This window comes from Hemiscyllium ocellatum, chromosome X, assembly GCF_020745735.1.
Source record: "Hemiscyllium ocellatum isolate sHemOce1 chromosome X, sHemOce1.pat.X.cur, whole genome shotgun sequence".
Taxonomy (NCBI): domain Eukaryota; kingdom Metazoa; phylum Chordata; class Chondrichthyes; order Orectolobiformes; family Hemiscylliidae; genus Hemiscyllium; species Hemiscyllium ocellatum.
The window spans coordinates 23,504,834-23,532,533 of record NC_083453.1 but is presented as its reverse complement, the minus strand read 5'-3'; the positions used below and the strand labels follow the sequence as shown (position 1 = coordinate 23,532,533).

The 27,700-nt window shown below is 44.4% G+C and overlaps 1 protein-coding gene across 1 annotated transcript in view; it reads left to right on the top strand.

Moving 5' to 3' along the window:
• The window catches only part of timeless (timeless circadian clock), a 54,084-nt gene that overhangs the window by 14,831 nt on the left and 11,553 nt on the right, over positions 1–27,700 (top strand). Inside the window, exons 5-18 of the mRNA XM_060820881.1 lie at positions 3,287–3,349; positions 3,698–3,799; positions 6,251–6,406; positions 7,141–7,274; positions 8,682–8,769; positions 9,991–10,167; positions 15,136–15,353; positions 16,052–16,155; positions 17,921–18,090; positions 19,380–19,505; positions 20,738–20,889; positions 25,002–25,099; positions 25,189–25,309; positions 25,840–26,041. Coding sequence (XP_060676864.1) covers positions 3,287–3,349; positions 3,698–3,799; positions 6,251–6,406; positions 7,141–7,274; positions 8,682–8,769; positions 9,991–10,167; positions 15,136–15,353; positions 16,052–16,155; positions 17,921–18,090; positions 19,380–19,505; positions 20,738–20,889; positions 25,002–25,099; positions 25,189–25,309; positions 25,840–26,041 — 1,911 coding nt within the window. The remainder of the gene's footprint in view (positions 1–3,286; positions 3,350–3,697; positions 3,800–6,250; positions 6,407–7,140; positions 7,275–8,681; positions 8,770–9,990; positions 10,168–15,135; positions 15,354–16,051; positions 16,156–17,920; positions 18,091–19,379; positions 19,506–20,737; positions 20,890–25,001; positions 25,100–25,188; positions 25,310–25,839; positions 26,042–27,700) is intronic.

Sequence of the window (27,700 nt, the reverse complement as noted above, 5' to 3'; positions counted from 1 at the left end):
AGGGACACCCAGGTCTCATTGCATCTCCCCTTCTACCAATTTGTTGTCCTGTGATTATTGTAATGGTGCCTTTCTTACATGCCTTTTCTATCTCCTGATTTATTTGTTCTGACTTCTAATTTAGCCACGAGTTGCTTGTATTCCCTCAGCAGAAACTCTTTCCCTTTTCTACCTATATCATTGGTGCCTAAATGGACTGCAATAACTGGATCTTCCCCTCCCACTCCAAGTTCCTAAGCAGCCCAGATGAGATGTCCTGAACCCAGGCAACACAGCCTTCAGGACTCTCAGCCCTGGCCACAGCAAACAGTGTCTGTTCCCCTGCCAATGCTATACCTGATTACAACTACATTTCTCTTTCCTGTCCCCTCTCTTGAATGGCTCCCTGTACCAAAGTGCGATTGTCAGTTAGCGCTGTCATCCACACTGGGAACAAGAATCTCAAACCTGTTAGACAAACTCGAGCCGAGGCTCCTAGATACCTCTACCCGCCTTGCTCTTAGTCACACCCCTCCTGTCCCTGATCACTGACCAAATTTGAAGTCGTTAAACTAAGGGGTGTGACTGCTTCCTGAAACAGTGTCCAGGTAACTCTCCCCCTCCCTGATGTGTTGCAGTGTTTGAAGCTCAGACCCCAGCTTAGTAACACTGAGCTGGAGTTCCTCGAGGAACCAACACTTGCTGCAGATGTGATCACTATGAACTACAGTGGGCACCACCAGCTCCCACGTCTTGCAGTACAACACATTGCCCGGCATTTCTATTTTAATTACTTAGTTCTTAATTTGATTTTTATAAATCTCTAGTGGTCTATTAGTTTGTAGCCTGTAAATATTCCCCTATTTACCTTCAATCTGAAAGTATTTAACAATGTGATCTGCCTGTATTGTTCGCAAGACAAAGCTTTTCACTGAGTTTCGGTACACGTGACAATAAATTCAATTCAATTCAAGTAAGCCCATAATAGTCAAATTAGTAGCTAATACTAGCCAATGAACGTATGGTTTATATGTGATATCAGTCTTGTGCTGGGCCCTTGATCCTGGGTTTCAGTTGTCCTGTTTTAAAAACAAAACCTTAAATTATAAGTTTTTAAACAAAAAAGCAAAAGGTACCTCTTCCATTCTGCACGAAATTCCCACATTGCCACCAAATTCCCCAAACTATGTTCTCTCTCAGGCTATGTATTCACTCTGGATGTGCTCTCTCCTTCCTGACTCTGCAAAACTTACTGATGATGTCATACATGGTTGTATAGCTGATCAACATTCGTTGCACAGACCCGCATAAAGCCTATACATTTGGACAAGGTACTAACACTCATCAAAGTTCCTATCTAAAATGTTCCCTAAATGAGGGAGGAGTCAGTTTTGTGTCTCAAATGCAGCCAGAAGAGTTGCTGAGCTCAGCTGTGTTTTGGTGGGGGATGTGGTCAATGGCTGGAGCTCTGGTGCTGGCTCACCAGGCAGCAGGAAGGGTGAATCATCCTGATTCATACTTATTTTGAGCAGCATTTCGCAACTATTCGCAAATCAACAACCAAGTCCTCCTAAAGAGTGACCAAAAGAGGTAGGACACCTGGTCAGGGAGATACCTAACTTGTCAGAAATTTAGAAATCACATTGGGGAATGCAGTGACTTTCAGTCGGATTATTTAGTCTGAAAATTGGAAAGACTTTTTTTTCTGTATTTTTGATTGTGGACTGAAATGGGTAAGGGACTGTTTTAAAAACCAAGGACTATGGAAGGAATTACTGTGTTTTTAAAAAGCAAGCTACCAGTGTTATTGTCCGTGCGGTTTACACTGTTGTTTCTTCAACCAGTGGGGAAAGTTTAGTTGCAGGTGAACTGGCACCAGGAAGCATGCCTCAGTGAGATTTAGCCAGTAAGATCAGTAACATTGGTCTCTGGAGTGTGACCAGTTGTCAATGACAAAACTTTCTGCCTGTCAGACAAAGGGAGGAGAGAAGATGGCCTATTGGTATGATCGTTGGACCGTTAATCCAGAGACTCAGATAATGCTCTGGGGATAAGGGTTCGAACCTGCCATTGCAGATGGTAGAATTTAAATTCAATTTTGAAAACTCTGGACTTAAGAGTCTGATGATGACCATGAAACCATTGTCGATTGACAGGAAAAGCCAGCTGGTTCACTAATGTCCTTTAGAAAAGGAAATGGTCTTCCTTACCCAGCCTATCTGCATGTGATTCCAGACCCACAGCACTGTGGTTGACTCTTAACTGCCCTCTGGGCAATAGTCAGCAACACCTTCATCCTGTGAATGAAGAAAGGAAAAACAAACAACTTAGAGATTAGCTCCCAGGTAGCTGAACAACTTCTGGGAATGAATGCTATAGCCAGGAGCCTTTGGACTGCTGGAGAGGACAGCTAATAATTGTTAACCTGTGACTAAAATCTATAATCATTGAGATGTACAGCATGGAAACAGATCCTTCGGTCCAACTCATCCATGCCGACCTATATCCTAACCTAATCTAGTCCCATTTGCCAGCATTTGGCCCATATTCCTCTAAACCCTTCATACTCCTTTACCCATCCAGGTGCCTTTTAAATGCTGTAATTGTACCAGCCCCCACCACTTCCTCTGACTGCTCATTCCATACACGTACCACAATCTGTGTGAAAAAGTTGCCCCTTGGGCCTCTAGTTCTGGACTCCCCCACCCAGGGAAAAGACTTTGTCTATTTATCCTATCCATGCCCCTCATGATTTTATAAACCTCTATAAGGTCATCCCTCAGCCTCCGACGCTCCAGGGAAAACAGCTCTAGCGTATTCAGCCTCTCCCTATAGTTCACACCCTCCAACCCTGGCAACATCCTTGAAAATCTTTTCTGAGCTCTTTCAAGTTTCACAATATCCTTTAATTCTTGTTAAGCATTGAAAACTTGTCCTTGCTTCCTGTCAACTTGGATCTAAAAAGGCTGGTAAATTAGGAAATGTTAAGTGCCGAACAACCTCGGTTATCTGAACATCAATTATCCGAACAAGAGCTCAAGGTCCCGTAAAAAGTTATCCATTACCTGAACAATCAGTTATCCGAACATTCAGTTATCCAAACAAAATACTCCCTGCCCGTCTCATTTCGATAATCGAGGTTGTTCTGTACTTCTTTAAAATCTGTAACTTCTGTGATATCTCTGGGATAGCAAGGCTTGAATTCTAGCATGCTACCCCAATGAGACGTTAATTGCTTAATTTAATTGCAATATTTTTTGAAGTACTCCTAATGTCAAATGTAGTTAAAACACTTTTTATTTTGTAGGCTTTTGCAGATGAAAAAGTGTTTGGAGTGCTCAGTGAAAAACTCTATGATCTCTTACAGCTGGTAAGTGAAAATTCAGATTTGTTTAAAAGTTTAAAAAAAAGAAAATGACCCAGTGGATTAAAAACACCAACTGCTGTGCTCCGCAGCCATATACATGTTTTGTTTTTTGTTGGTGTGTGGCTTAATAATCTTAGGCAGTACAGCAGTTGGGCTCCTACAATTAGCTTCAACCTCTCTGGGTTAGAGAGGAGAAGGAATACGGCCCCATATTTCTGCTCTTGATTACTAGTCATTGACTGTTGCTGAGGCCTCTGCAGGTGGATGTCCATTGTTTGCTGTCAAAAAACAAATGCTGCTTGGTTGTGAAGTTCTTTTCTCCCTGCTTAACAGATGATGTTTGTGTAACAGGATTGGGAGCAGAGGCAGGAGGAGGATAATCTACTGATTGAAAGGATCCTGTTGCTGGTTCGAAATGTTCTACATGTACCCCCTGAACCTGAGGAGGAGAAGGTCTGTTGTAACAACTAGCCAATAGCCTTCAAGACCCTTTGTTTTCCTTTTTGGTCCTTTTGTTGCTTGACTATATTTGTTCTGTTATTTATCACTCATGAGTTCAACAATGGGCTAATATATTAATTTCTATGTTGTCGTTAAAAGAAAAGGGTATTCTGTTATCTCCCAAATAAGTGAATTGGCCAGCAATTGCCTACCTCTTGAAGACAGTTGCTTGCAGGTACTTTAGATACAAGTGGCTTTCGTGAACAGGTCGAAGGACTTTTGACAATGTGGTAATTTCAATTATCAATCAACATGATTTGTCCTAACTACCCGTAAACCAATGAGTTAAAGTGCAAGCTGTAAGAACAAGGGGAATTGTGTCTCACAGACTTGATTGAGGACATGACCAAAATGGTAGATGAGGGCAGAGTGGTAGATGGTGTCTGTGTGGACTTTAGCAAGGCCTTTGACAAGCTTCCACATGTTAGACTAGTTAATAAATTTAAATCACATGGGATCCTAGGAGACCTTGCCAATTGGTTACAAAATTGGCTTGACAGTAGGAGACATGGGGTGGTGGTGGAGGGTTGATTTTCAGACTGTGGGCATGTGACTCGCGGTATTCTGCAGGGATCGGTGCTGAGTCCTCTGTTGTTTGTCATTTATAAAAATGATTTGGATGAGAATATAGGAAGGTGGTTAGTAAGTTTGTGAATGACGCCAAAATCAGTGGTTTAGTGGACAGTGAAGAAGGTCATCTAAGAGTACAACGGGATCTTGATCAACTGGGCCAGTGGGCCAAGGAGTGGCCAATGGAGTTTAAGTCCGATAAGTGCGAGGTGTTGCGTTTTGAGAAGACTAACAAGGGTAGGACTTGCACAATTAATTGTAGGGCCCTGGGGAGTGTTCTCAAACCGAGAGACCTACGGGTTCTGGTACATAGTGTGATGGGCCAGACCAGACTCCCTCAAAACATGTTAAGAAGGTAGCCTAGACCCTAAGGTTTTCTTATTTTAAAGATAAATGTCAGGCGCTGTGATCCAGATGCAATTCGATTGGTCAAACTACTTGACATTAAGCAAGATACAACTTATTCAAGCACTATAGTTAAAGTACAACAAAAGAAAGAAGAACTTGGAATTACAAATCTGTTGGAAAACTTAACAGAATAACAGATACAGTAACTATTACAAGTCAACTGTTCCAATATAGTAACATCCCATAAACACACCCTTGGCAAAAGGCAAAGTCAGAGAGCAGGTTTGTCTCCCCTGCAATCCAGCAGTCCAGGACGAGAAGCCCCAGCTTTTGACTGTAATCGAGAGAGGGGAAAATAGCTCCCATTTCTTCAAGACCCCCAACAGCAATTGCTGCTGAAAACTAAAAATCCCTGGTTCTGTGGATGGAAGCTCAACAATGCCCAATCAGGCTGCTTCTAGTGTTCCAGCCACACGTTTTTTTAAAAAGGCCAGGGCAAAATAACCTCGTAAAGCCACAGCATCGTCTCAATATTTTTTTGAAAATGGTGTTACAGGCAGGCAGGATGATGAAGAAGGTGTTTGGCATGATTGCCTTCATTGGTCAAAGCATTGAGTTTGGGGGTTAGGAAACTATATTGCAGATGTACAGGATGTTGATGAGGCCACTTTTGGTGTACTGCATACAGTTCTGGTCCCCCTGTTATCGGGAGGATATTGTTAAATTGGAGAGGGTGCAGAAAGGATTTACCAGGATGTTTTCAGGACTGGAGGGTTTTGAGTTACAGGGAGAGGCTAGGACGTTTTGCCCTGGAGCGTAGGAGATTGAGGGGTGACCTTGCAGAGATTTATAAAATCATGAGGAGCGCAGAAAACATGATTGCAAAGGTCTTTCACCTCGGGATGGGGAGTTTAAAACTAGAGGGCATAATTTTAACGTAAGAGAGAAAGATTTAAAACGAACCTGAGGGGCAACATTCACACACGCCCCAGAGGAAGTGGTATATGCAGGTGCAGTTCCAGCAGTTAAAAGCCATTTGGACAGATAGCTGGATAGGAAAGGTTGAGAGGGATATAGGCCAAATGTAGGCAAATGGGGCTACTTTAGTTTTGGGAAACATGATTGGCATGGATGAGTTGGGCTGATGGGTCTGTTTCCGTGCTGTATGACTTGATGACTCTAACATGAACGATTCTGATGAAAGGTTGTCTCAGCCTGAAATATTAATTCTGTTTCTTTCTACAGATGCTAACTGACCTGCTGTTGGTTTTCAGCATTTTCTGTTTTGTTTCATTGTCAGAACTACTTTTGTTGCTCGGTGAAAATGGCTGAAATGAATTTTTAAAAACACAACATGTGGGCTACTAAACAAATTAAATGTCGCAACATCACATCTCAATTATATTTTACTACTTGAGTGATCAATCTTGAGTGTAATTTTGTAAACATTTTCTGTTGTTTGTGCCTGTTTTTGTTTCTACAAAGAATATTGATGATGATGCCAATGTGCATGACAAGGTGTTATGGGCAATGCACATGAGTGGGATGGATGATCTCATTAAGTTTCTGGCAACTTCCCAGGAGGAGCAACAGTGGGCCATGCACATTCTGGAAATAATCTCCCTCATGTTCAGAGATCAGGTCAGTACTGGATATGGTCTGGGGCAGAGGGGAAAACAGAATCTGATTAGTGAGAGTGCAAAGAATTCTGTGGCAAGATTTTAAAGAACAGGAGAGTTATCCCCAATGCCCAAATCCAATCCCTCGATCAGCACAAAAACAAAACTAGATGATCTGGTCAATATCTATTTTCTTGGACCTTGTTCTGTACAAATTGCCTGTTGCATTTTCTACTTTACAATGGTGATTCCACTTTACTGGACCCAATGAGATGTTCAGCAATTTTGGGACATATTCATGTTATGAAATGTGCTACATAAATACTAGTCGTTCCTCCTTTGTGTTCCACTTAAGGAGAGAATTACCCTGAGCTGCTTTTGAGTAACTCTCAGTAGTGAGTGACATTAACAAAGGACTGGAAGCAGGTTCCCATGTGGTCCTGGGTTTGAATGTTTGTTTAATTTGATATGTTTTTGTTTTGCCATCACTGAATCTTGTTAAGGTACTGAGGCAAACTTATATTTTTCCACTGCTGTTTCTTGAGACTGGTGGAGGTGAAGTATTGAATATGGGGCTTGCTGTTTGTGACTCTATAGCATACTTAATTATGTATGTACCAACTGAGTTGTCAGCACAAAAGTCACTTATTTAAGAATGGCATAGAAAAACATAAAGTTCTTGGTCACTGTTCGATTTTTGGCAAATGGAGTGAGGTATTTGAACAGAGTGATTATTTTGGGAATTTTTTCCTGTAGAAACCTGACCAACTTGCCATGACAGGGCGAGCAAAAACTACGGAGCAGAAAGAGAAGGATTCCAGAGAGCTTGAAATCTTAAAGCAGAGAGAGTTAGCCACAAAGAAGCAAAGAACCTTTGGAAGAGGAACCAGGTGAGACTCCACATGGGTGAAATATTACCCAGGTTTTGTGTTGCAGAAGGCATTTCACACAAACCAGAGTGCCATGCTTGAATTGAAAGAGTTTAAGGAATAGAGAGGAACCAACATGTTAATTTCATGTGTTTTCCCTGCAACCCCTTCAAGGGCTAGCACCATAGAAATTAGGTAGAGAGCTGGAGTGGTGCGGGGAGGGAAATCTGGAATTAGTGGCCTAGACAACTGAAGGAATGGCCCTCAGTGGTGAAGCAACTATAATTGGGTGTGCAAATAGGCCAGAGTCAAGGGGTGCACATATACTACGGGGCTGAAAGAGATCACAGGAGTAGAGAGGAGCAAGGACATGGATTTGAACACATGGGCAAGAACTTTAAAATCAAGGTGTTGCTTAACCTGCAGCCACTGTAGATCAGAAAGCATAGGGCAATGGTACTTGCTCTGAGTTAATACATGGATAGCACATTCAATTATGAATGTAAATATAAAAAGTCTGGAATTAAGAGTCTAATGATAACCATGAAGCCATTATCGATTTGTCAGAGAAAAATCCATCTGGTTTACCTTTAGGGATGGAAACTGCCATCCCTACCTGGTCCGGCCTTAATGTGACTCCAGACCTACAGCAACTACCCTCTGAGCAATTAGGGATGGACAATAAATGTTGGCTTAGCCAACAATGCCCACATCCCATGAACTAGTTTTTAAAAAAACGAAATATCTTTTTCTTAAAGTCTCCTGTTGGAAGGATATTTTACTAAGCTGACAAAGTATTGACATAAGTAAGACTAAAAAATGTTAGCATTGGTATATTATGTACTTTAGTGCATAATATTTTTAATAATGCTTTTCAACCATTGTACTGTGACAGAGCAAACCTTTGAGAGAGATCCATTTGTTAAGATATTCGGATTTTTGCATCCAAAATTGTTTCTCCTTCAGAATTGTCTTGTTGGATCAGGGAAAACAAACTCAGACACATACTCTGCTGAATTAATTGACTAGTCTCACTGACCTTGATAACCGAAGTGATAGATATCACAAGTGGTTTGCACTTCATTCTTCCTAATGTGGGCTGTTAGGGTTCAGAGTGGTGGACCAGGTAACAAGTCCCTCATTCAGGTTTCTGTATAGGAAAAGAGACATCACTTAACATTTCTTTGTGAAATATTTGTTTCCTTGTGTCATTTTCAATATGAGCTGCTATTACTAAGAACACAAAAGGCCAGGAATTAGCAACGTTTTCTTCTGTCCCTGCACTTCCCACCCCACTGTGAACCTTGCTACTTTACTTTGTCCCCAGGCAAACAGATGATTGATTCTAAAAAGGGCACAAGTACTGAAGTGGAAGTGTTTTTGAGAATGTGATTTCTTCTTTACCAAATGTGACTTTATTTGTTCTAGGCATTCTCGTTTTGGCGGGACATATCTCATACAAGGCTTGAAGTCAATTGCAGACAGAGATGTTGTTTGCCACTTGGGTATCCACAAAGTAAGTGGTGTATAAGTGTTTTTACAAACTGTTTACTGTGTTCCCACTTACAGCTATGCCAACCAGTTCAGAAGGGTAAGAGACAGCATAGCAAACAAAGTCTCAGCATTAATATTACAGGAAGTTTTGATGCAGTATCTAGGGTTAGGTCTTTCATTGTCTTTATTTTGATTGTTATCAGTCTGCAAACCTTCTCGAGGGCAATTGGAAACTGACAATAAATGTTGACCTTGACAAAGATGCTCTCAACACTGAATTTTCAAACTAAGTTTGTTTCTTTGCACAAAAGATGGCAATCTTGATTTGACATGTGTTGTAGTGGGTTTTTAAACTTTGTTTGATCAAAAGAAGTTGGGTGACTTGTAGTTTCAAACCTGAGATTCTTGAATGTAAGTGAAAAATCTGTCTTTAATGTTATTTATATTGCTTGTGGTTGTTAATATTCAGTAACAGTTTTAACAATTCCTTTGACAGTTGGTTGTATTGTATTATTCCCTAAGGAATGAGTGCTGTTTTTAAGGAAAAAGAGTAAAAAGCATAATTGAAATCCCATGATGCAGGTTCAGTAACTGCGTATGTTCCAAAATAATTTTTTTCCCAAACCCTTCATGCAAGTTTAGAAAGTGTGGGTCACAGCTGAACCCAATCCCTACTCACCAGATATGTACGCTCTCCATCTTCCTAGTGGGTATAACAAAATAGTCATCTGGGGCAAGAATGTTTTCTGTGTTTTTTTTTATCCCCTTTGACATTGTTTGATTGTTGGGTTCTGTACCACGTTCAGGGATGCGTTTTCCTATATTGCAGTTGGAAAATCAAATAATACGATGACCATTATGGTTCCTGTGTTGATTGACAGATTTCTATGATGTCATTGTTGTCAGAATGACCAGAGCAAGGTACTCCGAAGTTGAACACCGACTGTGTTGCAAACTGTGCACTTTCCTCAGTATAGGAGGACAGACTGCCCACTCAAAGTCAGGGGTTGACAGGCAAGGCTCAGGCCCATTGATGGGCAGTGTGCACGGCTGATATCTTAAATATACAGCCAACTCTTGTAAAGCACTGATGAACGTTCTTGACCAGAGCCACCATTTTAGGGCATTGAACATCTGAAACTGTGTGAGAAGAACCCAGACTGGATAGGAGGTATTGTGCATTGATTTTTCACTCTACTTAATCAGCTTCATCATTTAATATTTGATTTATGCATTTTCTTAGTTGAAAAATTACAGCCATGACACTGGCAAGAACATTAACAGAGTGCCAAAGAGAAAACAAGCAGCAAAAGAGATGGAGAAGAAACACCGCTCTGCTATGAATGTCAGACTGTTCCTGAACGAATTCTGTCTTGATTTCTTAGAAAACTGTTACAACCGACTCATGTATGTAGTAAAGGTAAGTTTGAGATGTGAAGAAACATAAGAAAAAGACATCTGTTATCGTCGTTCTTCTAGTTGGTGGAGGTTGCAGGTTTGGAAGGTACTATCCAAGATACCTTAGTGAGTTGCTGCAATGCCTCTTGGAGATAGTGCACATTGCTGCTGTTTGAGTGGTTGTGGAGGGAGTGAATGATTGCAGATGTGGTGCCAATTAAGTGGATCGTTTTGTCCTGCATAGTGTGAGGTTCTTGAGTATGTTTGGAGCTACACTCATCCAGAGAAATGGGGAGTATTCCATCACTGTCTTGCCTTGTGCCATCCAGACAATGGTCAGGCTTTGAGGAGTCAGGAGTTACTCGCTTCCTATCTTCTGATCCACTTAATTGTAGCCACAGCACTTAGGTCAGTTTCTGATCAGTGGTGATCCCCAGGATGTTAATTGTGGGGAATTCAGTGATGGTAACGTCATTGAATTGTCAAGAGGGCAATGGTTAGGTTTTCTCTTGTTGGAGATGGTCGTTGCCTGGTACTTATGTGTAATGAATGTTACTTGTCACTTGTCAGCCCAAACTGGATAATGGCTTGATCTCGCTGTATTTGAGCACTTACTGTCTCAATATCTGAATTGTGGTATCAGGAGTTGCGAGTGGTACTGAACATTATGTAATCATCAGTGAACCTGATGGAGGGAAGGCCATTCATCAAGCAGTTGATGATTGAAGGGCACCGAACACTACCTGAGGAACAGGATGGTAACCTCTCCTTCCTCTGGAAGATTTACATTTTAGAAAGTATTAGTGAACTCAAAACTTTTATTCAAAGAAGCTTTGTTTGAGGTCTTGAGCTAATGTGCAAGTTCTGCTATTGGGATTCTTTTTAAAGTGTGTTTGCTCAACCCTCCCTATTATTAGTGAGATCTAAATAATCTGGTATGGGCAGCTGTTCAAAGAGAGTTCTCAATGAGGCCATCTAACTTGAATGTAAAGAGCACAGTGTGACCTTTCTTGGAGAGGTGAGCTGGAGAACTCAATAGCTTGACATACTTTAAATGTTGCAAATGTGTTGCTGGTCAAAGCACAGCAGGTTAGGCAGCATCTCAGGAATAGAGAATTCGACGTTTCGAGCACAAGCCCTTCATCAGGAATAAGAGAGAGAGAGCCAAGCAGGCTGAGATAAAAGGTAGGGAGGAGGGACTAGGGGGAGGGGCGATGGAGGTGGGATAGGTGGAAGGAGGTCAAGGTGAGGGTGATAGGCCGGAGTGGGGTGGGGGCGGAGAGGTCAGGAAGAGGATTGCAGGTTAGGAGGGCGGTGCTGAGTTGAGGGAACCGACTGAGACAAGGTGGGGGGAGGGGAAATGAGGAAACTGGAGAAATCTGAATTCATACCTTGTGGTTGGAGGGTTCCTAGGCGGAAGATGAGGCGCTCCTCCTCCAGCCGTCGTGTAGTTGTGTTCTGCCGGTGGAGGAGTCCAAGGACCTGCATGTCCTCGGTGGAGTGGGAGGGGGAGTTAAAGTGTTGAGCCACGGGGTGATTGGGTTGGTTGGTTCGGGCGGCCCAGAGGTGTTCTCTGAAGCGTTCCGCAAGTAAGCGGCCTGTCTCACCAATATAGAGGAGGCCACATCGGGTGCAGCGGATGCAATAGATGATGTGTGTGGAGGTACAGGTGAACTTGTGGCGGATATGGAAGGATCCCTTGGGGCCTTGGAGGGAAGCGAGTGTGGAGGTGTGGGCGCAAGTTTTACATTTCCTGCGGTTGCAGGGGAAGGTGCCGGGGGTGGAGGTTGGGTTGGTGGGGGGTGTGGATCTGACAAGGGAGTCACGAAGGGAGTGGTCCTTGCGGAACGCTGATAGGGGAGGGGAGGGAAATATATCCTTGGTGGTGGGGTCCGTTTGGAGGTGGCGGAAATGGCGGCGGATAATACGTTGTATGCGCAGGTTGGTGGGGTGGTAGGTGAGAACCAGTGGGGTTCTGTCTTGGTGGCGGTTGGAGGAGCGGGGCTCAAGGGCGGAGGAGCGGGAAGTGGAGGAGATGCGGTGGAGGGCATCGTCGATCACGTCTGGGGGGAATCTGCGGTCCTTGAAGAAGGAGGCCATCTGGGCTGTGCGGTGTTGGAATTGGTCCTCCTGGGAGCAGATGCGGCGGAGACGAAGGAATTGGGAATATGGGATGGCGTTTTTACAGGGGGCAGGGTGGGAGGAGGTGTAGTCCAGGTAGCTGTGGGAGTCAGTCGGTTTATAATAGATGTCTGTGTTGAGTCGGTCGCCCGAGATAGAAATGGAAAGGTCTAGGAAGGGGAGGGAGGAGTCTGAGACAGTCCAGGTGAATTTCAGGTCGGGATGGAAGGTGTTAGTAAAGTTGATGAACTGTTCAACCTCCTCGTGGGAGCACGAGGCAGCGCCGATACAGTCATCGATGTAGCGGAGGAAAAGGTGGGGGGTGGTGCCAGTGTAGTTGCGGAAGATGGACTGTTCCACATATCCTACGAAGAGGCAGGCATAGCTGGGGCCCATGCGGGTGCCCATGGCAACTCCTTTAGTTTGGAGGAAGTGGGAGGATTGAAAAGAGAAGTTATTCAGGGTGAGGACCAGTTCAGTCAGTCGAAGGAGGGTGTCAGTGGAAGGGTACTGGTTGGTGCGGCGGGAAAGGAAGAAGCGGAGGGCTTTGAGTCCTTCGTGATAGGGGATGGAGGTGTACAGGGACTGGATGTCCATAGTGAAAATAAGGCGTTGGGGACCGGGGAAGCGAAAATCCTGGAGGAGGTGGAGGGCGTGGGTGGTGTCCCGAACGTAGGTGGGGAGTTCTTGGACTAAAGGGGACAGGACCGTGTCGAGGTATTGGGAGATGAGTTCGGTGGGGCAGGAGCAGGCTGAGACAATGGGTCGGCCGGGGCAGGCAGGTTTGTGGATTTTGGGCAGGAGGTAGAAACGGGCGGTGCGGGGTTGTGGGACTATGAGGTTGGAGGCGGTGGATGGGAGATCCCCTGAGGTGATGAGGTCCTGGATGGTCTGGGAGATGATGGTTTGGTGGTGGGAGGTGGGGTCGTGGTCAAGGGGGCGATAAGAGGAGGCGTCCGCGAGCTGGCGTTTGGCCTCAGCGGTATAAAGGTCGGTGCGCCAAACTACCACCGCGCCTCCCTTGTCTGCGGGTTTGATGGTGAGGTTGGGATTGGAGCGGAGGGAGTGGAGGGCTGCACGTTCTGAGGGTGAGAGGTTGGAGTGGGTGAGAGGGGTGGACAGGTTGAGTCGGTTGATGTCACGGCGGCAGTTGGCTATAAAGAGGTCGAGGGCGGGTCGGAGGCCTGCACGGGGTGTCCAGGTGGATGGGGTGTGTTGGAGGCGGGAGAAGGGGTCGTCAGAGGGTGGGCGGGAGTCTTGGTTGTGAAAGTAGGCACGGAGGCGAAGGCGGCGGAAGAATTGTTCAATATCTCGCCGCGTGTTGAACTCATTAATCCGAGGGCGTAGGGGAATGAAGGTGAGGCCCCTGCTGAGGACCGATCTTTCATCCTCAGAGAGGGGGAGATCTGGAGGGATGGTGAAAATCCGGCAAGGCTGGGAGCTAGGACCTGGTGTGGGACTGGAGCTGGAGCTGGAGCTGGGGGCGGGGTTAGGGGCGGGGACAGAGATCGAAGTAGGGACGGAGTTAGACGTGGTGACGTTGCTCGACGTGGGGGCGGGGTCATGCGTCGTGACGGAAATAAGCGTGGGGGCGGGGTTACGTGAAGCGACGGGAGATGGCGTGGGGGCGGGGTTATGCGTAGTGACGAAAGACGGCGTGGGGGCGGGGAAACCTGAGGATTTGTGCTCCTGCAGGTTAGTGATGTCAGTGGGGGCGGAAGTGGCTGCGTCGACGGCAACCGGAGGGGCGGAAATGGTTGCGGCGACGGAGGAGTGGTGGTCATTCCCGGTGGCCGCGTGGGTCGCGGGTACGTCGGCGATTGTGGAAGCGGTTGTGTGTGTGGTGGTCACCGGGGCAGTTGTAGGGGCGGCGATCGCGGGGGCTCCGAGGTCGGTGGGGGCGGAAGTGACGTCACGGTCGGCGGCGGCCTTTGGTGCCGCGGGCGCTGTGGAGGCCACATGTGTAATGGCGTCCGACAGGCCTGTGGAAGATTCTGGAACAGTTGAGGGGCCACGAGTGTGGGGGTAAGTACATGAAAGTTTTTGGTACTTACTGTCTTTAATCTCTGATAGGGCTAGGAAGAACTGTTTGTTGAGTTTGTGGATTCTTCTGTAGATGAAGAACAGTCGAGGTCCTTTGCAGGTCTGTGAGAGTGTTGTCCTGAGCTGGGGTAGGGCTGATTGCAGGGAATGTAGGTAGCGACGCATGGCTGCAAGGGTGGAGCGGAGGATCCGGAGGGAGGTCTGTTGCTGGAGGCTTCGGATTTGTTGTAGGTACAGGTTGTCCTGGTTGGGTCCAAATTTTGTTGGTTGGAATGTAGTTCGGAGTCCGTGTGGGATCAGTCGGTTCCTTAGGCAGGTGCTGAGGAAGGAGATGTGGCTGTGGTAACGAGTCTGTTTGAGAACGTGGCTGAAGAGCTTCTGTGCAGAGGAGATGACCTGGGGGGTGCAGTGAGAGAGGGACTCACTGAAATCCTTGTAGAGGGAGGAAGAGAGCTTCTTCAAGGAAGGCATCCTTGTAAGAGGATTCGCAGTAGGTTAAAATCTTCGAGTAAAAAATGAGGTCTGCAGATGCTGGAGATCACAGCTGCAAATGTGTTGCTGGTCAAAGCACAGCAGGTTAGGCAGCATCTCAGGAATAGAGAATTCGACGTTTCGAGCACAAGCCCTTCATCAGGAATAAGAGAGAGAGCCAAGCAGGCTGAGATAAAAGGTAGGGAGGAGGGACTAGGGGGAGGGGCGATGGAGGTGGGATAGGTGGAAGGAGGTCAAGGTGAGGGTGATAGTAACTGAAAGATGCAACTAAACAGGAATTGTATATGAATGAAGAGACTTTTAATGTATCAGAGTGTGCTCCATCCATTTCCAGGACAACCTTATTCGTGAGAAGGCGCAACAGTTTGATGAGACCTACTACCTCTGGGCAGTGTCATTCTTCATGGAGTTCAACCGGGTGTACCAGTTCCGTCCTGAGCTCGTGTCAGAAACTGTCAGCATTCGAGCATTTCACTTTGTGGAGCGAAATATTACTAACTACTACGAAATGATGCTGACTGACAAGACAGCAGCTGGTTCCTGGTCAAGACGGTATGGTGGATTAATACCAGCTATTGAAATATTGAGACCTCTTAGTTTAGCAATTGTTTTTATAAATGTGAATGGGGCAGAGCTGAAATATTGGGCACATTTAGCTTCTCTTGGGTTCTATTCTTTTGCATTTATCTAATGTAATTTATTTTTCCTTGTCCACTTTTATCTGAATTTCACTTTGTTTTGTGGGGTAAGGTCCTGTGCTATCTCTTGTTACATGGTGGAAGCCCTGACATTTTTTTCTATTAATCCAAGATTGTCCCATCCAGTCATTGTGTTTCTGGTGTTCTAATATTGTTATCACAAATTGGATTTGACCTGGTATTTTCTTGGCCTCTTGCTCAGTTCTGCACCAGGCAGTATATGGAGTAGCACTGACTAATTCTTTTTGACTCTACACTATAACTGTCTCCTTGATAATATTATCACCTGCTATTCCATCCCTTCTAAAATACCTCTTGGATGAAGCCTGCTCTGATTACTGGTTCAAACTATGTGTGAGAAAATCTTTGCCCTACTTAGTATCAAAAGTGCAAATTGTTCAATTTTTTTCTACACTCCCAGTAATTGCCAAGATAACATTGGTGAGACATCTGTCTTCTTTAACTGTGGGACCTGCCACAGTCATTTGTATTATCTAATATGCAACCAAAAAAAGTGACAATACTTTAAAACAACTCTTTCTTTTCTCTCAGAATGCATCTCGCGCTGAAAGCTTACCAAGAACTGCTCAATACAATCAACGAAATGGATCACTCCAAGGATGAAAATCTGAGAGAGAGTGCCAGAGTTATCAAATGTATGATATTTTAAAATGCTACAAAAATCCAGTTTATAAGATGCATAGATGTTTGACTTGTGCCATGGACCCAGATTTGATTTCAGCCTCAGAATGTGTCTCAAGTTTGCATGTGCTCCCTGTGTCTGCCTGGGATTCCTCCAGGTGCTCTGGTATCCTCCCACAGTGCAAAGATGTGCAGGTTAGAGTGGATTGGCCACAGGAAATGCAGGGTTACAGGGATAAGGTAAGGGATGGGTCTGGTTGGGATGCTCTTCAGAGGAGGGTTGATATGGACTTGATGGGCTGAAGGGTCTCTTTCTGCACTGTAGGGATTCTGTGATTCTATGACCTGAAAGCCTGTAAAATGGAATGTTCCTTCCACCCTGCCCTCAACCGGCTAACCTTTACTTTTGAAATGGTTCTGTGCTGTGCTCTGGCACCTCATGCCCATTATTCATCTGTAAACCTCGCCCAGGAAGTCATGATTGTATGACTCCCATTAGAATTAGAATCCCTAGAGTGTGGAAACAGACCCTTCGGCCCAAACCTCCAAAGAGTAGCCCACCCAGACCCATTCCCCTACATTTAACCCTGACTAATGCACCCACCTACACATCCCTGAACACTGTGGACAATTTAGCACTGCTAATTCACCTGACTTGCGTATCTTTGGCTTATGGGAGGAAACCCACGCAGCCACGGGGAGAACACGCAAACTCCATACAGGCAGTTGCCCAAGGCTGGAATCGAACCCTGGCGCTGTGAGGCAGCAGTGCTAACCACTGAGACACTGTAGCATCTGTTGGGATCTGGTTGTTGGAATAACTCAAAAGGTATGTGCCGGTGTCTCTTTGTGTGTAACAGATTGTCAGCAGTTGGATTTCTTCTTTACAATCAATAGGTAATGCTTCATGCCTTTGGTTTGACATTGTCATTGTAATAAGTTCACGCCGGCTTCACGCAGTGCCATTGCAAACTTGGGGTCAGTTCAATGCTCAGTTCAGGTGTTTGGAGTTTCTGAATTGTACCAACTCAGTCTAGGCTGTACAATGTGATATTGATTTGAGGTGTACGTTTGGAAGGAAAGGGAAGAGGGATATAAATGATCAGAGGGACAAGTAGCCCTTAAGGAAAAACTGCATGTTATATACACACACACACACACACACACACACACACACACAAACGTTTATCTTACTGTTTCACAAGGTAGTACTAGTGTTGTCATCATTGAGATGCAGGACATGCTGTCACGATCCTTTCTTCTCCCTCTCCATTATTCCTTTACGAAGTTACTTCCCGCAGTTGTACCACTGTTGGGAGCTTCCACTTGGTGTTAGCCAATTGCTTACAAGGATGATGCTATTGCATGCTTTTAGCAGCTGTGTTGATGGTGGCATAGTTGGAGATCACCCATTATAAGAAGAATGTCCATTAAATGGGAATCTTATCTTTTTTTTCAGCATAATTTCTTCATTAACAAGCCAATAGTTGAAACATTTTCATTTGTAATGACAAGTTTCCTCTATTGACCCTGTCCTACTTAAGCAAGCCTCAGGCAACGTGGTGCATGAATTTGATGCTTAAAGCAAAGGACTAGCACAGAAACTCGAGAAACTGAAATTGTTCTCCGTTTTGAGCAGAAAGGATTAAGGGAGAATGATGGAAATAATTTACATAAAAGGTTGTGTGGGAAAAAGCTTGTCTGTCAAACGACACATGTTTCATTTGGAAATCTGCACATCCAGTTGGCTGGTGATTGTATAACTAGTTCCACCTGCAGGTAATATCTTCTATGTTATGGAATTCCGAGAGTTATTCTTAACATTGTTCCGAAAATACGATGCAACCAAGCAGCCCAAGTCATTCCTGAAGGATCTTATTGAAACAACCCACCTTTTCATCCGGATGATTGAGAAATTCTGTAAAGGCAGAAGTAATCTTTTTGTGCAGGTAATGTTTGTCTTTGGCTTGCATATTGTGCTTTACATTTTACAGAATTTACATATTTTTGCAAATGATGAGCTTTCAGGGAATGTTTTTAAGCTGCATCCTTTCCTAAAGCTGTAGAGTCTCTTCTGGAGTACTAAGTAACATCCGTCAGACCCCCTAAATCATACCAATGGGTATTCCCTGTTTTAACTGGAGGGCATTATAGTCGAGTAGGCGAAAGTGAGGACTGCAGATGCTGGAGATCACAGTCAAGATTAGAGTGGCGCTGGAAAAGCACAGCAGGTCAGGCAGCATCCGAGAAGCAGGAAAATCAATGTTTCAGGCAAAAGCCCTTCATCAGAAATCTTGGCTTGTTTTTCCAACCAGTAAGCTGAGGTCAGAAAGTTCAGCACATTCCAAGATCTGGGGAGCCTGCAATCAGGCAAATTTCTGTATAAAGAATGTGCACCTGTAAAGTTCATCAATTCTTCTCCCAGATATTCCTAAAGCTTCATTTGTAAGATCACTGAAAGCAAGAATAGAATCAACAGCAGCAGCAACTTTCATTGATATCACACCTTCAACATAGTAAAACATCCCCTGGAGACCTCACAAGAACTTTATCAGATGAAATATTGATATTGAGTCATCTGAGGAGATATTAGGGGCAGGTGACTGAAGCTTGATCCGAGAGGTGAGGTTTAAGGAGCATCTTGAAGGATGGGGGTTTAGGAATGGCATTCTTGTGGTTAGGGCCCAGCAACTGAAGATGCATTCACCAGCTGTGGACTGATGGAAATTGAGGGGATTAGATTAGATTACTTACAGTGTGGAAACAGGCCCTTCGGCCCAACAAGTCCACACCGACCCGCCGAAGCGCAACCCACCCATACCCATACCCTTATATTTACCCCTTAACTAACACTACGGGCAATTTAGCATGGCCAATTCACCTGACCCGCACATCTTTGGACTGTGGGAGGAAACCGGAGCACCCGGAGGAAACCCACGCAGACACGGGGAGAATGTGCAAACTCCACACAGTCAGTCGCCTGAGTCGGGAATTGAACCCGGGTCTTCAGGCGCTGTGAGGCAGCAGTGCTAACCACTGTGCCACCGTGCCGCCCCAAATGTGCGAGGGATGTGCGAGAGTCCAGCATTGAAGGAGTTCAGAGATACGAGAGAGTTGTAGGGGTTGTGGAGGTAGGGAGGGATGATGAGAGACCATGAGGAGATTAGAAATGAAAGACCTAGTGGAATGTTGTTGCTCATGATGCGGCTGTTTGATTAGTTCCTGTTTGTTGAAACAGAAAAAGAAGCTCAAAAGGAAGAAACCAAAATCCAAGAAGCTTGCTTCTACTTCATCAGAAAAATCCCAAGAAGAACTCGAGGAAATCTGGAAGCTGACACTGGAGCAGCTCGACAAGAGTGCAGAGGTATGTCCCTAATATAGCTGAAGTCTTCTTTGATAAGGCCATTGTCATAATCAGTGCTGCTGAAGAACAGACAGATGTATTTCTTGAGTGATATGGTAAAGAGTGGGGATATTTCTTCACTTAGGATAATTTTTCCCTAAAGGTTCTAAGACATACTGAAATGTGGTGTCACAGGCGTTAGATGTCCTTCAATGCCAAACCTAAAAACATCTTTCATTTATGAATTTAGACAGTAAATGTTAGCAGGGTATTTGCTAATTGGTAGTCATAACAGTCCAGCTGGATTGAGACCTCACCCATTGTCCGTGAGATCACTGCTAAGTGATCAGGGCAGGATCTTCTTGGTGCCAGGATCCTCATTGCTGCGACCAATTCAAAACCAATCAAGATAAAGTTGGTTTTTATGCTGATTAATGGGTATATAGTGAGGGAAGGTAGATATAAGTAAAAGAAATAAAGAAAGGAATTCCATTTTTATAAAGTGACTTTTCCTATCGGGCGGTGTCCCAAAGTGTTTCATATTGACTGAAGTACATTTGAAATGTAGTTACTATTTCAATGTAGGAAAGATGAGTTGTGCAAAATGTCACAAAGAATTTGATCAGCAACCACACACACGCACCTCTTTGACAAAATAGTGCCATTTGGGCTTTTATTATCTGCCTGAGAAGAAAGATGCCCCTTTTGCTTCATGTTTGGTCTGAAAGATTGCACCTCTGACAATACAACACCTTCTAGATGCAGGACTAAAGTGATAGCCTGGTTATGTGCTCAAATCCTGACAAGGTTTTGAGCCACTGACCTTCTAACTGATATCGGTGGTTCACTGCTGAACCACAGCTGACTCCTGAAGAGCAGGAGGCAGATGTGAAACTTAAGTGCAATATCTTGAGTTAAGCATTAACATCGTCTTGAGTTTTTGGATGAAAGGGGAAATAAAGCAACATAGTAACTGCTTGATTGGGCTGGTGTCTAAGTGAAAAGCTGGCACAAATCCTTACTGCACCGCAGTGCTGTACCTTGGTACTTCACTTTTTAAAAATGCATTGAATGCTTGGCATCTGAACTCTCTGTATTCCTTCTAATAGTCCTTCTTGCAGTAGAACCAAGGTTTTGAACTGTGTAAGTTGTTGACCTCCCCTTGTCCTCATGAGCCATCTCCTCCGATTCCACTCCAGCACAAAGCATTGCTGCTTCCCTGAGCTGATGAATTGAATGTGTTTGTTTTCCAGGGTCAAGAGCCTCTCCCTGACGATGTTGTTCCATTTGATGCTACTTTGGAAATCCCTGTGGAAGAGCAGCGTGCTGAAGCAATGATTCGTATTCAAGATGCACTCTTGGCTGGCAAAGCAGCAGAGGCTCTTGTGCTGCTCCGAGCTGCCCGGTAACTGTGTGTTCAGAGCTTTGAAGTATTAACAAAATCCTGAGTTTGAGGATGAGACCTTTTTGGCCAAATGGCAGTTTATTGACGATTTGACGATGGAATTCCACAATTTGAAATGTTTTTTTCTATCGTTGCCTCTTCCTTTCCCCAGTCTTCTGCTTTACTTGTCACATACATCATGAGCATGTGTTTTATTCTGCTCGCGATTGATCCTGTCCATTGCCTTCCCTTACTGGCCGCTTTTGACAGTACTAAAACAACAGCAATCATTGGTCAAGTAGGACACGCCAGGTTGCCAAGTACCGACCTGCTTTGTACGAGTGGAGTTCTTTTTGCTGGGTGTTAGTGGCAGGTTTCATAATAGAAGTGGAGAATAAGGCAGGCATGTTCCCCAAACCTGGAGCTTAAGGTGCAAGGTTATGCACCTGCCTCTGTGTTGTTTCTGGCCAGAAAACTCAATGGATATTGGTAAGGTTTAATTTGGAAAATGGCACCCATAGCCTTTAAAAAGCTGTGGGGGTTCCGCTGAAGCCGAGGCAATATATGGCCGCATCATGCTAATGCATGGGTAGAGCTAGGCTGAGGAACATCGCAGTCCATTAGAATCCTGCCTTCACAGGTTCACATTTATTTTCAGCAGTGAGTAAACAAGTCAGTGATTGGCATCGCATGCTTCTGACAGCCATTCTGAGACTGAGCACAAAGGACAGCTGAATTACAAAAGAGCAACAAAAATGACAGCACTCCATGGCCCCCAAGCCCTCTGCTGACACGACATAAGCATCTGATTGTGTTTGCTGTCAAATTAAGGAGGCAAAACCTGACCTCCTTACTCCCTTTGTTTGGGTTCGTATCCTGTGAATGTAGGTACACGCATAGGTCGTTTCAGCCCATCAAGTCTGCCTTACAATTCTGTTCCTTTATAATGAGGTAACTACAAGTTCAGTAACCTGGCCAGACAGAGGGCTATTCAACTCAAGATTCCAAAGGTTAGCCCAGCTGCATTCCTCTCGTGGCATTGTTGCAATTTCTCGTGTGATAGATAATGTTCAAAAGTTTATTGGTTCAATGATTTCAGTTTAACTTGTTAATAAGTGAACAAATCCAGTAATTAAATCATTGGAGACTGCAATGCTCATTAAATGATTGTTACTGGCATTAAACTTGCATGGAACGTGGTCAGATATGGACATTACCAAACACTTCGGCTAATCAGTTTTGATTTGAACCTGTTCTTAAAATACCTTGTTTAATGTGCTATAATGTGGACATGTGTTGAAATGCTGAGCCCACTTCAATAATTTTATTATATCTGCATTGGTCCATAGACTTGTAGGTAATAGAAGGTTAAAAAAAGGGAAATCTAATGTTTCTACCCACTTACATCTAATAATTGCACCCATTTAAAAATGGCCACGAAGTATTTGTATTTCACTACAGATCATGAAAGTGCTATAATTACATGATTCTTTCCCACAAAATACTTCAGATCTTTTTGCTTCAATTATTAACTTCCATATTACTTTTGTATTCAGTCACTCTTATCCCAGTGATTCAGGATTCCAAATACATGGGGTTGGTGAGCGAATGTGTCCCCAAAAAACACCAGAATGTCTAGGGAACTGCATGTGGTAGCAGTGAAGGAGCTGCTGGGGGTGGGGGCACAGTCACCTTTTCCCAAAAGCTGTGCGTTTTGCTGGGGGCTAGATCTTTTAGGATGGGCTACGCTTTTTTCAGGGGTCATTTGGGCTGTTTGCTGGTTTGGAGTTGGGTGGGTGGGTGAGTGAATGAAGAAGAAAGATTTTTCTGTGTCAACACAAATATGGAAGGTATTGTTACTATGTGACTGCACCACCAAATAAGTGAATTAGTGAGAATGAAAAAGGTGACTCAAAAGTCAAAAAGCAGCACTTGAGGATATAATGCACGTTTTGTAATTTTCACCTGTAATTTTCACATTTTGCATCTTCTTGCTTGCTTTTTATTGTTGAGGTATTTGGTTAGGTTTCCATTTGTACCTCCCTCTATTTACCTGGACGACCATTCCAGCCGAGAGTGTCGACCCAGAATCTGCTCTCATACTAAGAAAGCAACCGTCTTTTACCTAACACCTTTAACATATCTAAAATGTAAGGTGTTTCACGGCAGCATAAATCAGAAACGTCCTTACACCAAAGTAACAGGAAAGCTGACAAAAGCTGAGCAAAAATATCTTAACTAGGATCTTAGAAGTGGATTTAGGGAGGGAATTCCAGAACTTGGGACTCAACCAGCTGAAATCATGGCTGTCAGGTTGAAGTGATGGAAATCAGACGAGTTTTTAAAATTCATTCTCGTGGGACATGGGTGTCACTGGCTGGCCAGCGTTCATTGCCTGTCTCTAGCTGCCCTTGAGAAGGTGATGGTGAACTGGCTTCTTCAATTGCTGCAGTCCATCTGCTGTGGGTAGACCAGCAATGCTATTAGGAGGGAGTTGTAGGATTTTGACCCAGCAACACTGAAGGAATAATGAGATATTTCCAAGTCAGGATGGTGAGGGGCATGGAGAGAAACTTGCAGGGTTTGGTGTCCCCATGTATCTGCTGCCCTTGACCTTCTAGATGGTAGTGGTCATGGGTTTGGAAGGTGCTGTCTGAGGATCTTTGGTGAATTTCTGCAGTGCATCTTGTAAATGGCACACACTGCTGCTACTGAGTGTCGGTGGGGGAGGGAGTGGATGTTTGTGGATGTGGGGCCAATTAAATGGGGACTGCTTTGTCCTGGATGGTGTCAAGCTTCTTGAGTGTTGTTGGAGCTGCACTCATCCAGGTAAGTGGGGAGTATTCCATCACACTGCTGGCTTGTTCCTTGTAGATGGTGAAAAGATGGGAGTCAGGAGGGGAGTTACTCACCGCAGTATTCCCAGTCTCTGACCTGCTCTTAAAGCCACTGTGTTTCTGTGCCGAGTCCAGGTTGAGTTTCTGGTCAATGATAATTCCCAGGCTGGAATTGGAGAAATGCAAACAACTTGGAGGGTTGTATGTGCTAGAGGAGATTAATGATAGCGAGGCATAAGGGTATGGTGGGATTGAAACATTTTAAAAATTGTAAAATGTAGGCATTGGTCCAAGAACCAATAAATGTCAATGAGCACGGGGATAACTACTGAAGAACGTGACTCTCTATAATGTTTCTTTTTTATTTTCCTTCCTTTTCTCTCTCTTTGTTATGCTTTCTGGGAGTTGCTGCAATTTTAAGTTGACAGTGGAACTGGGTTTAACCTTGCCTCAATTCCTGCATCTAAAACATAGGAGTGGCTTTTATTGCAGTGTCATTTATGTGTTTTCCTAAGTAGAAAGTGCAACCATAAAGCTGTAGTGGGGATTGTAGTATCAAGGAAATAGTTATGTAATCTCGTTCACAGTGTCACGTGAGAATTGACTGCTGTGGAGATTTCTCTGGTGTTTTTTAGTTCACTTTATAAGGTGCCCAAATTAACTTTTTTTTAAAAATCGAAGATTATGGAAAGTGTCCATGATGTACTATATTTTCTGAACTAAAAAGTGCCCTTTGCTTAATGGAGAGTTTGAACGTGTGTGTCTGTTGTTGTTGCGAACATTGTTGCAATAAGGGGAAGTGTGACACATTTTATATATTTCTCATTTTATTGAACAGTTTTTCCATTAGGCCATTTCTATAGGCACTAAAAGCATTATTTATATTGTTTTTCATCTTTTGCTGTATCCTGTACATACCAAATTTTGGCTGTTTGGAATAGAACCAATTGACTCCCATTATAAAATATGTCTGTCCTTTGCAAATTTTCCTTTTGTGAATTCGTCCAAGACTGCCACATCCACAAGTGGTATGACTATACTGTACATTGGATTAAAAATGCTTGAAAGAGATGGCAGAAAGGAGTGGAGTAGTGCAGTGGGTTAGCAGGCTGCTTTTTCACTCACTGGTTTGGCTGTCAATCCAGTTGGATGGCCAGAAGTGAGTTTGTGTAGTCTGAATCCGGTTCCAAACTGCCTCCGTTTTTAATTAACTTGGTAATCTAGATGAAACAGAGTGAATGTTGAACTTATAAGGTTTCTGTGCGTTGGTTATTAATCTAATGGTTGACCCCACAGGGAAGTATGGCCTGAAGGTGATGTTTTTGGCTCTTCTGACCTGCAACTTGAGGAGGAGTCCGAGTTGCTGAAACAAATCCTGTTTGCGAAGTTACCGAGTAAGTATTTTAGCAGCTGTCGCTTTGGTGTTAAGAATTTTGGAAATACTTTTGAAGCCTCATCAAATTTTTTTCTCTGCATCCCACAGGGCAGCCCACTGTAGAGGCTGAAGAAATTGATGACTTCCACGCTGAAGAAATAGAAGAAGAGGAAACTGAATCAGTGAGGATTACAGAAAATGAATTTAATTTTCTGGATTACCTGAAGAGGTAATACATTTCAGAAATACTTGTTTTTTTTCTTTAAACATTCATAGAATCCCTACAGTATGGAAGTAGGCCATTCAGCTCATCAAGTCCACACCGATCCTCGAAAGAGCATCACACCTAGACCCACTCCCCTATTGTTGTAACCCTGCATTTACCATGACTAACTCACCTAGCCTGGACACTATAGGTATAATTTAGCATGGCTAATCTATCCTAAACTCTACATCTTTGGACTGTGGAAGGAAACCAGAGCACCCAGAGGAAACCCACACAGACACGGGAAGAATGTGCTAAATTCACACAATTGCCTTAGAGTGGAATTGGACCTGGATTCCTGGCGCTGTGAGGCAGCAGTGCTAACCACGGCACCATCCTTTATTTTTGTTCTATTATGGCTGAACCTCTCTCTCCCTCTTTGTTCTCTCTCTCTCTCTCTACCCCACCCCACCCTTCCTCTCTCTCTGCCCCCCTCCCCAATGCTACCCCCACCCTGCCTCTCTCTCTTTCTCACCATTATCTGTTGCTTTCAGGTTTGCTAATGTTGGTGTTGTGAAACCTTACATTCTCCTTCTGAGGGACTACCGGCAGAACAGTCCTCACACGAATCACTGCATTGTCAAGATGCTCTATCGTCTAGCATATACTTTGAAAATGGATACTCTTCTTTATCAGCTGTCAGTATTCCACCTATTCAATCAAATTCTGGAAGACCCAGCATCTAGCTCGTACCAAGTAGGTTGAATTCTTTTAGTTGTACATTATCAACAAATTGGCAATTTGCAAAAGGACTTGCTATATCCTGTCATGGTGTTGTAGTATTTTGGAGCACTGTCCCATTCACTTTTCGTCCACTATACTTGCTGAACTACAAAAGAAACTTTGGTTTGAAATTTAAGGGTCATGACACAATGATGTTGGACAGTATGCGGTCTATTAAGCTCCCAAATAATCAATTTTTTCCTAACACTCCTGAATTTCTATTTAGAGTATTTCGATTTTAGTTCTGAGTGCTTTTCATAATGGCTTGCTGGATTACTTTTTAATATGGGACAAATGCAGCGGTTAGTTTAGAAGTTCGCTGCTCTTAATGTCAATAGCCCCAAGGCAATTTAACCACAGAGCTGTTCTAACTGACATTCCATGCTATACGACATGTAATTTGACCTCTCAAAGTTGCATTAATGTTCTCCTCACTCCTGAGTTTGTGAATCTAGACAGTGAGTGTCAGAAGGGGATGTCCCTCTAAAGCCTGATCCTCCTTGCCTGACATCCACAAACAGGTCATTTCCAATAAGGTTTTTCTTTTCAAATTTTATTCGCCCTCCTCATCCAATTTTTGAATCACTGGCAAGGTCAGCATTGAGAAGGTGATGGTGAGCTGTCTGCACGAACCAATATAATGCGTGTGGTGTTGTACACCTACAGGACTTTCTATAGTGGTTTGCTACAATTAACTGCTGTCTAAAGTGCAAGCCACTGAAATGTGACCCACATTCTGTGGGTCTGGAGTCCTGTACTCGAGGTAAAGGCAATAAAGGCAGATGCTGGAAACCAGATTCTGGATTAGTGGTGCTGGAAGAGCACAGCAGTTCAGGCAGCATCCAAGGAGCAGCGAAACCGACGTTTCGGGCAAAAGCCCTTCATCAGGAATAAAGGCAGTGTGCCTGAAGCATGGAGAGATAAGCTAGAGGAGGGTGGGGGTGGGGAGAAAGTAGCACAGAGTACAATAGGTGAGTGGGGGAGGGGATGAAGGTGATAGGTCAGGGAGGAGAGGGTGGAGTGGATAGGTGGAAAAGGAGATAGGCAGGTAGGACAAGTCCGGACAAGTCATGGGGACAGTGCTGACCTGGAAGTTTGGAACTAGGGTGAGGTGGGGGAAGGGGAAATGAGGAAACTGTTGAAGTCCACATTGTTGCCCTGGGGTTGAAGTGTTCCAAGGCGGAAGATGAGGCGTTCTTCCTCCAGGCGTCTGGTGGTGAGGGAGCAGCGGTGAAGGAGGCCCAGGACCTCAATGTCCTCGGCAGAGTGGGAGAGGGAGTTGAAATGTTGGGCCACGGGGCGGTGTGGTTGATTGGTGCGGGTGTCCTGGAGATGTTCCCTAAAGCACTCTGCAAGGAGGTGCCCAGTCTCCCCGATGTAGAGGAGACCGCATCGGGAGCAACGGATACAATAAATGATATTAGTGGATGTGCAGGTAAAACTTTGATGGATGTGGAAGGCTCCTTTCAGGCCTTGGATAGAGGTGAGGGAGGAGGTGTGGGCGTAGGTTTTACAGTTCCTTTGGTGGCAGGGGAAAGTGCCAGGATGGGAGGGTGGGTTGTAGGGGGGCGTGGACCTGACCAGATAGTCACGGAGGGAACGGTCTTTGCGGAAGGCGGAAAGGGGTGGGGA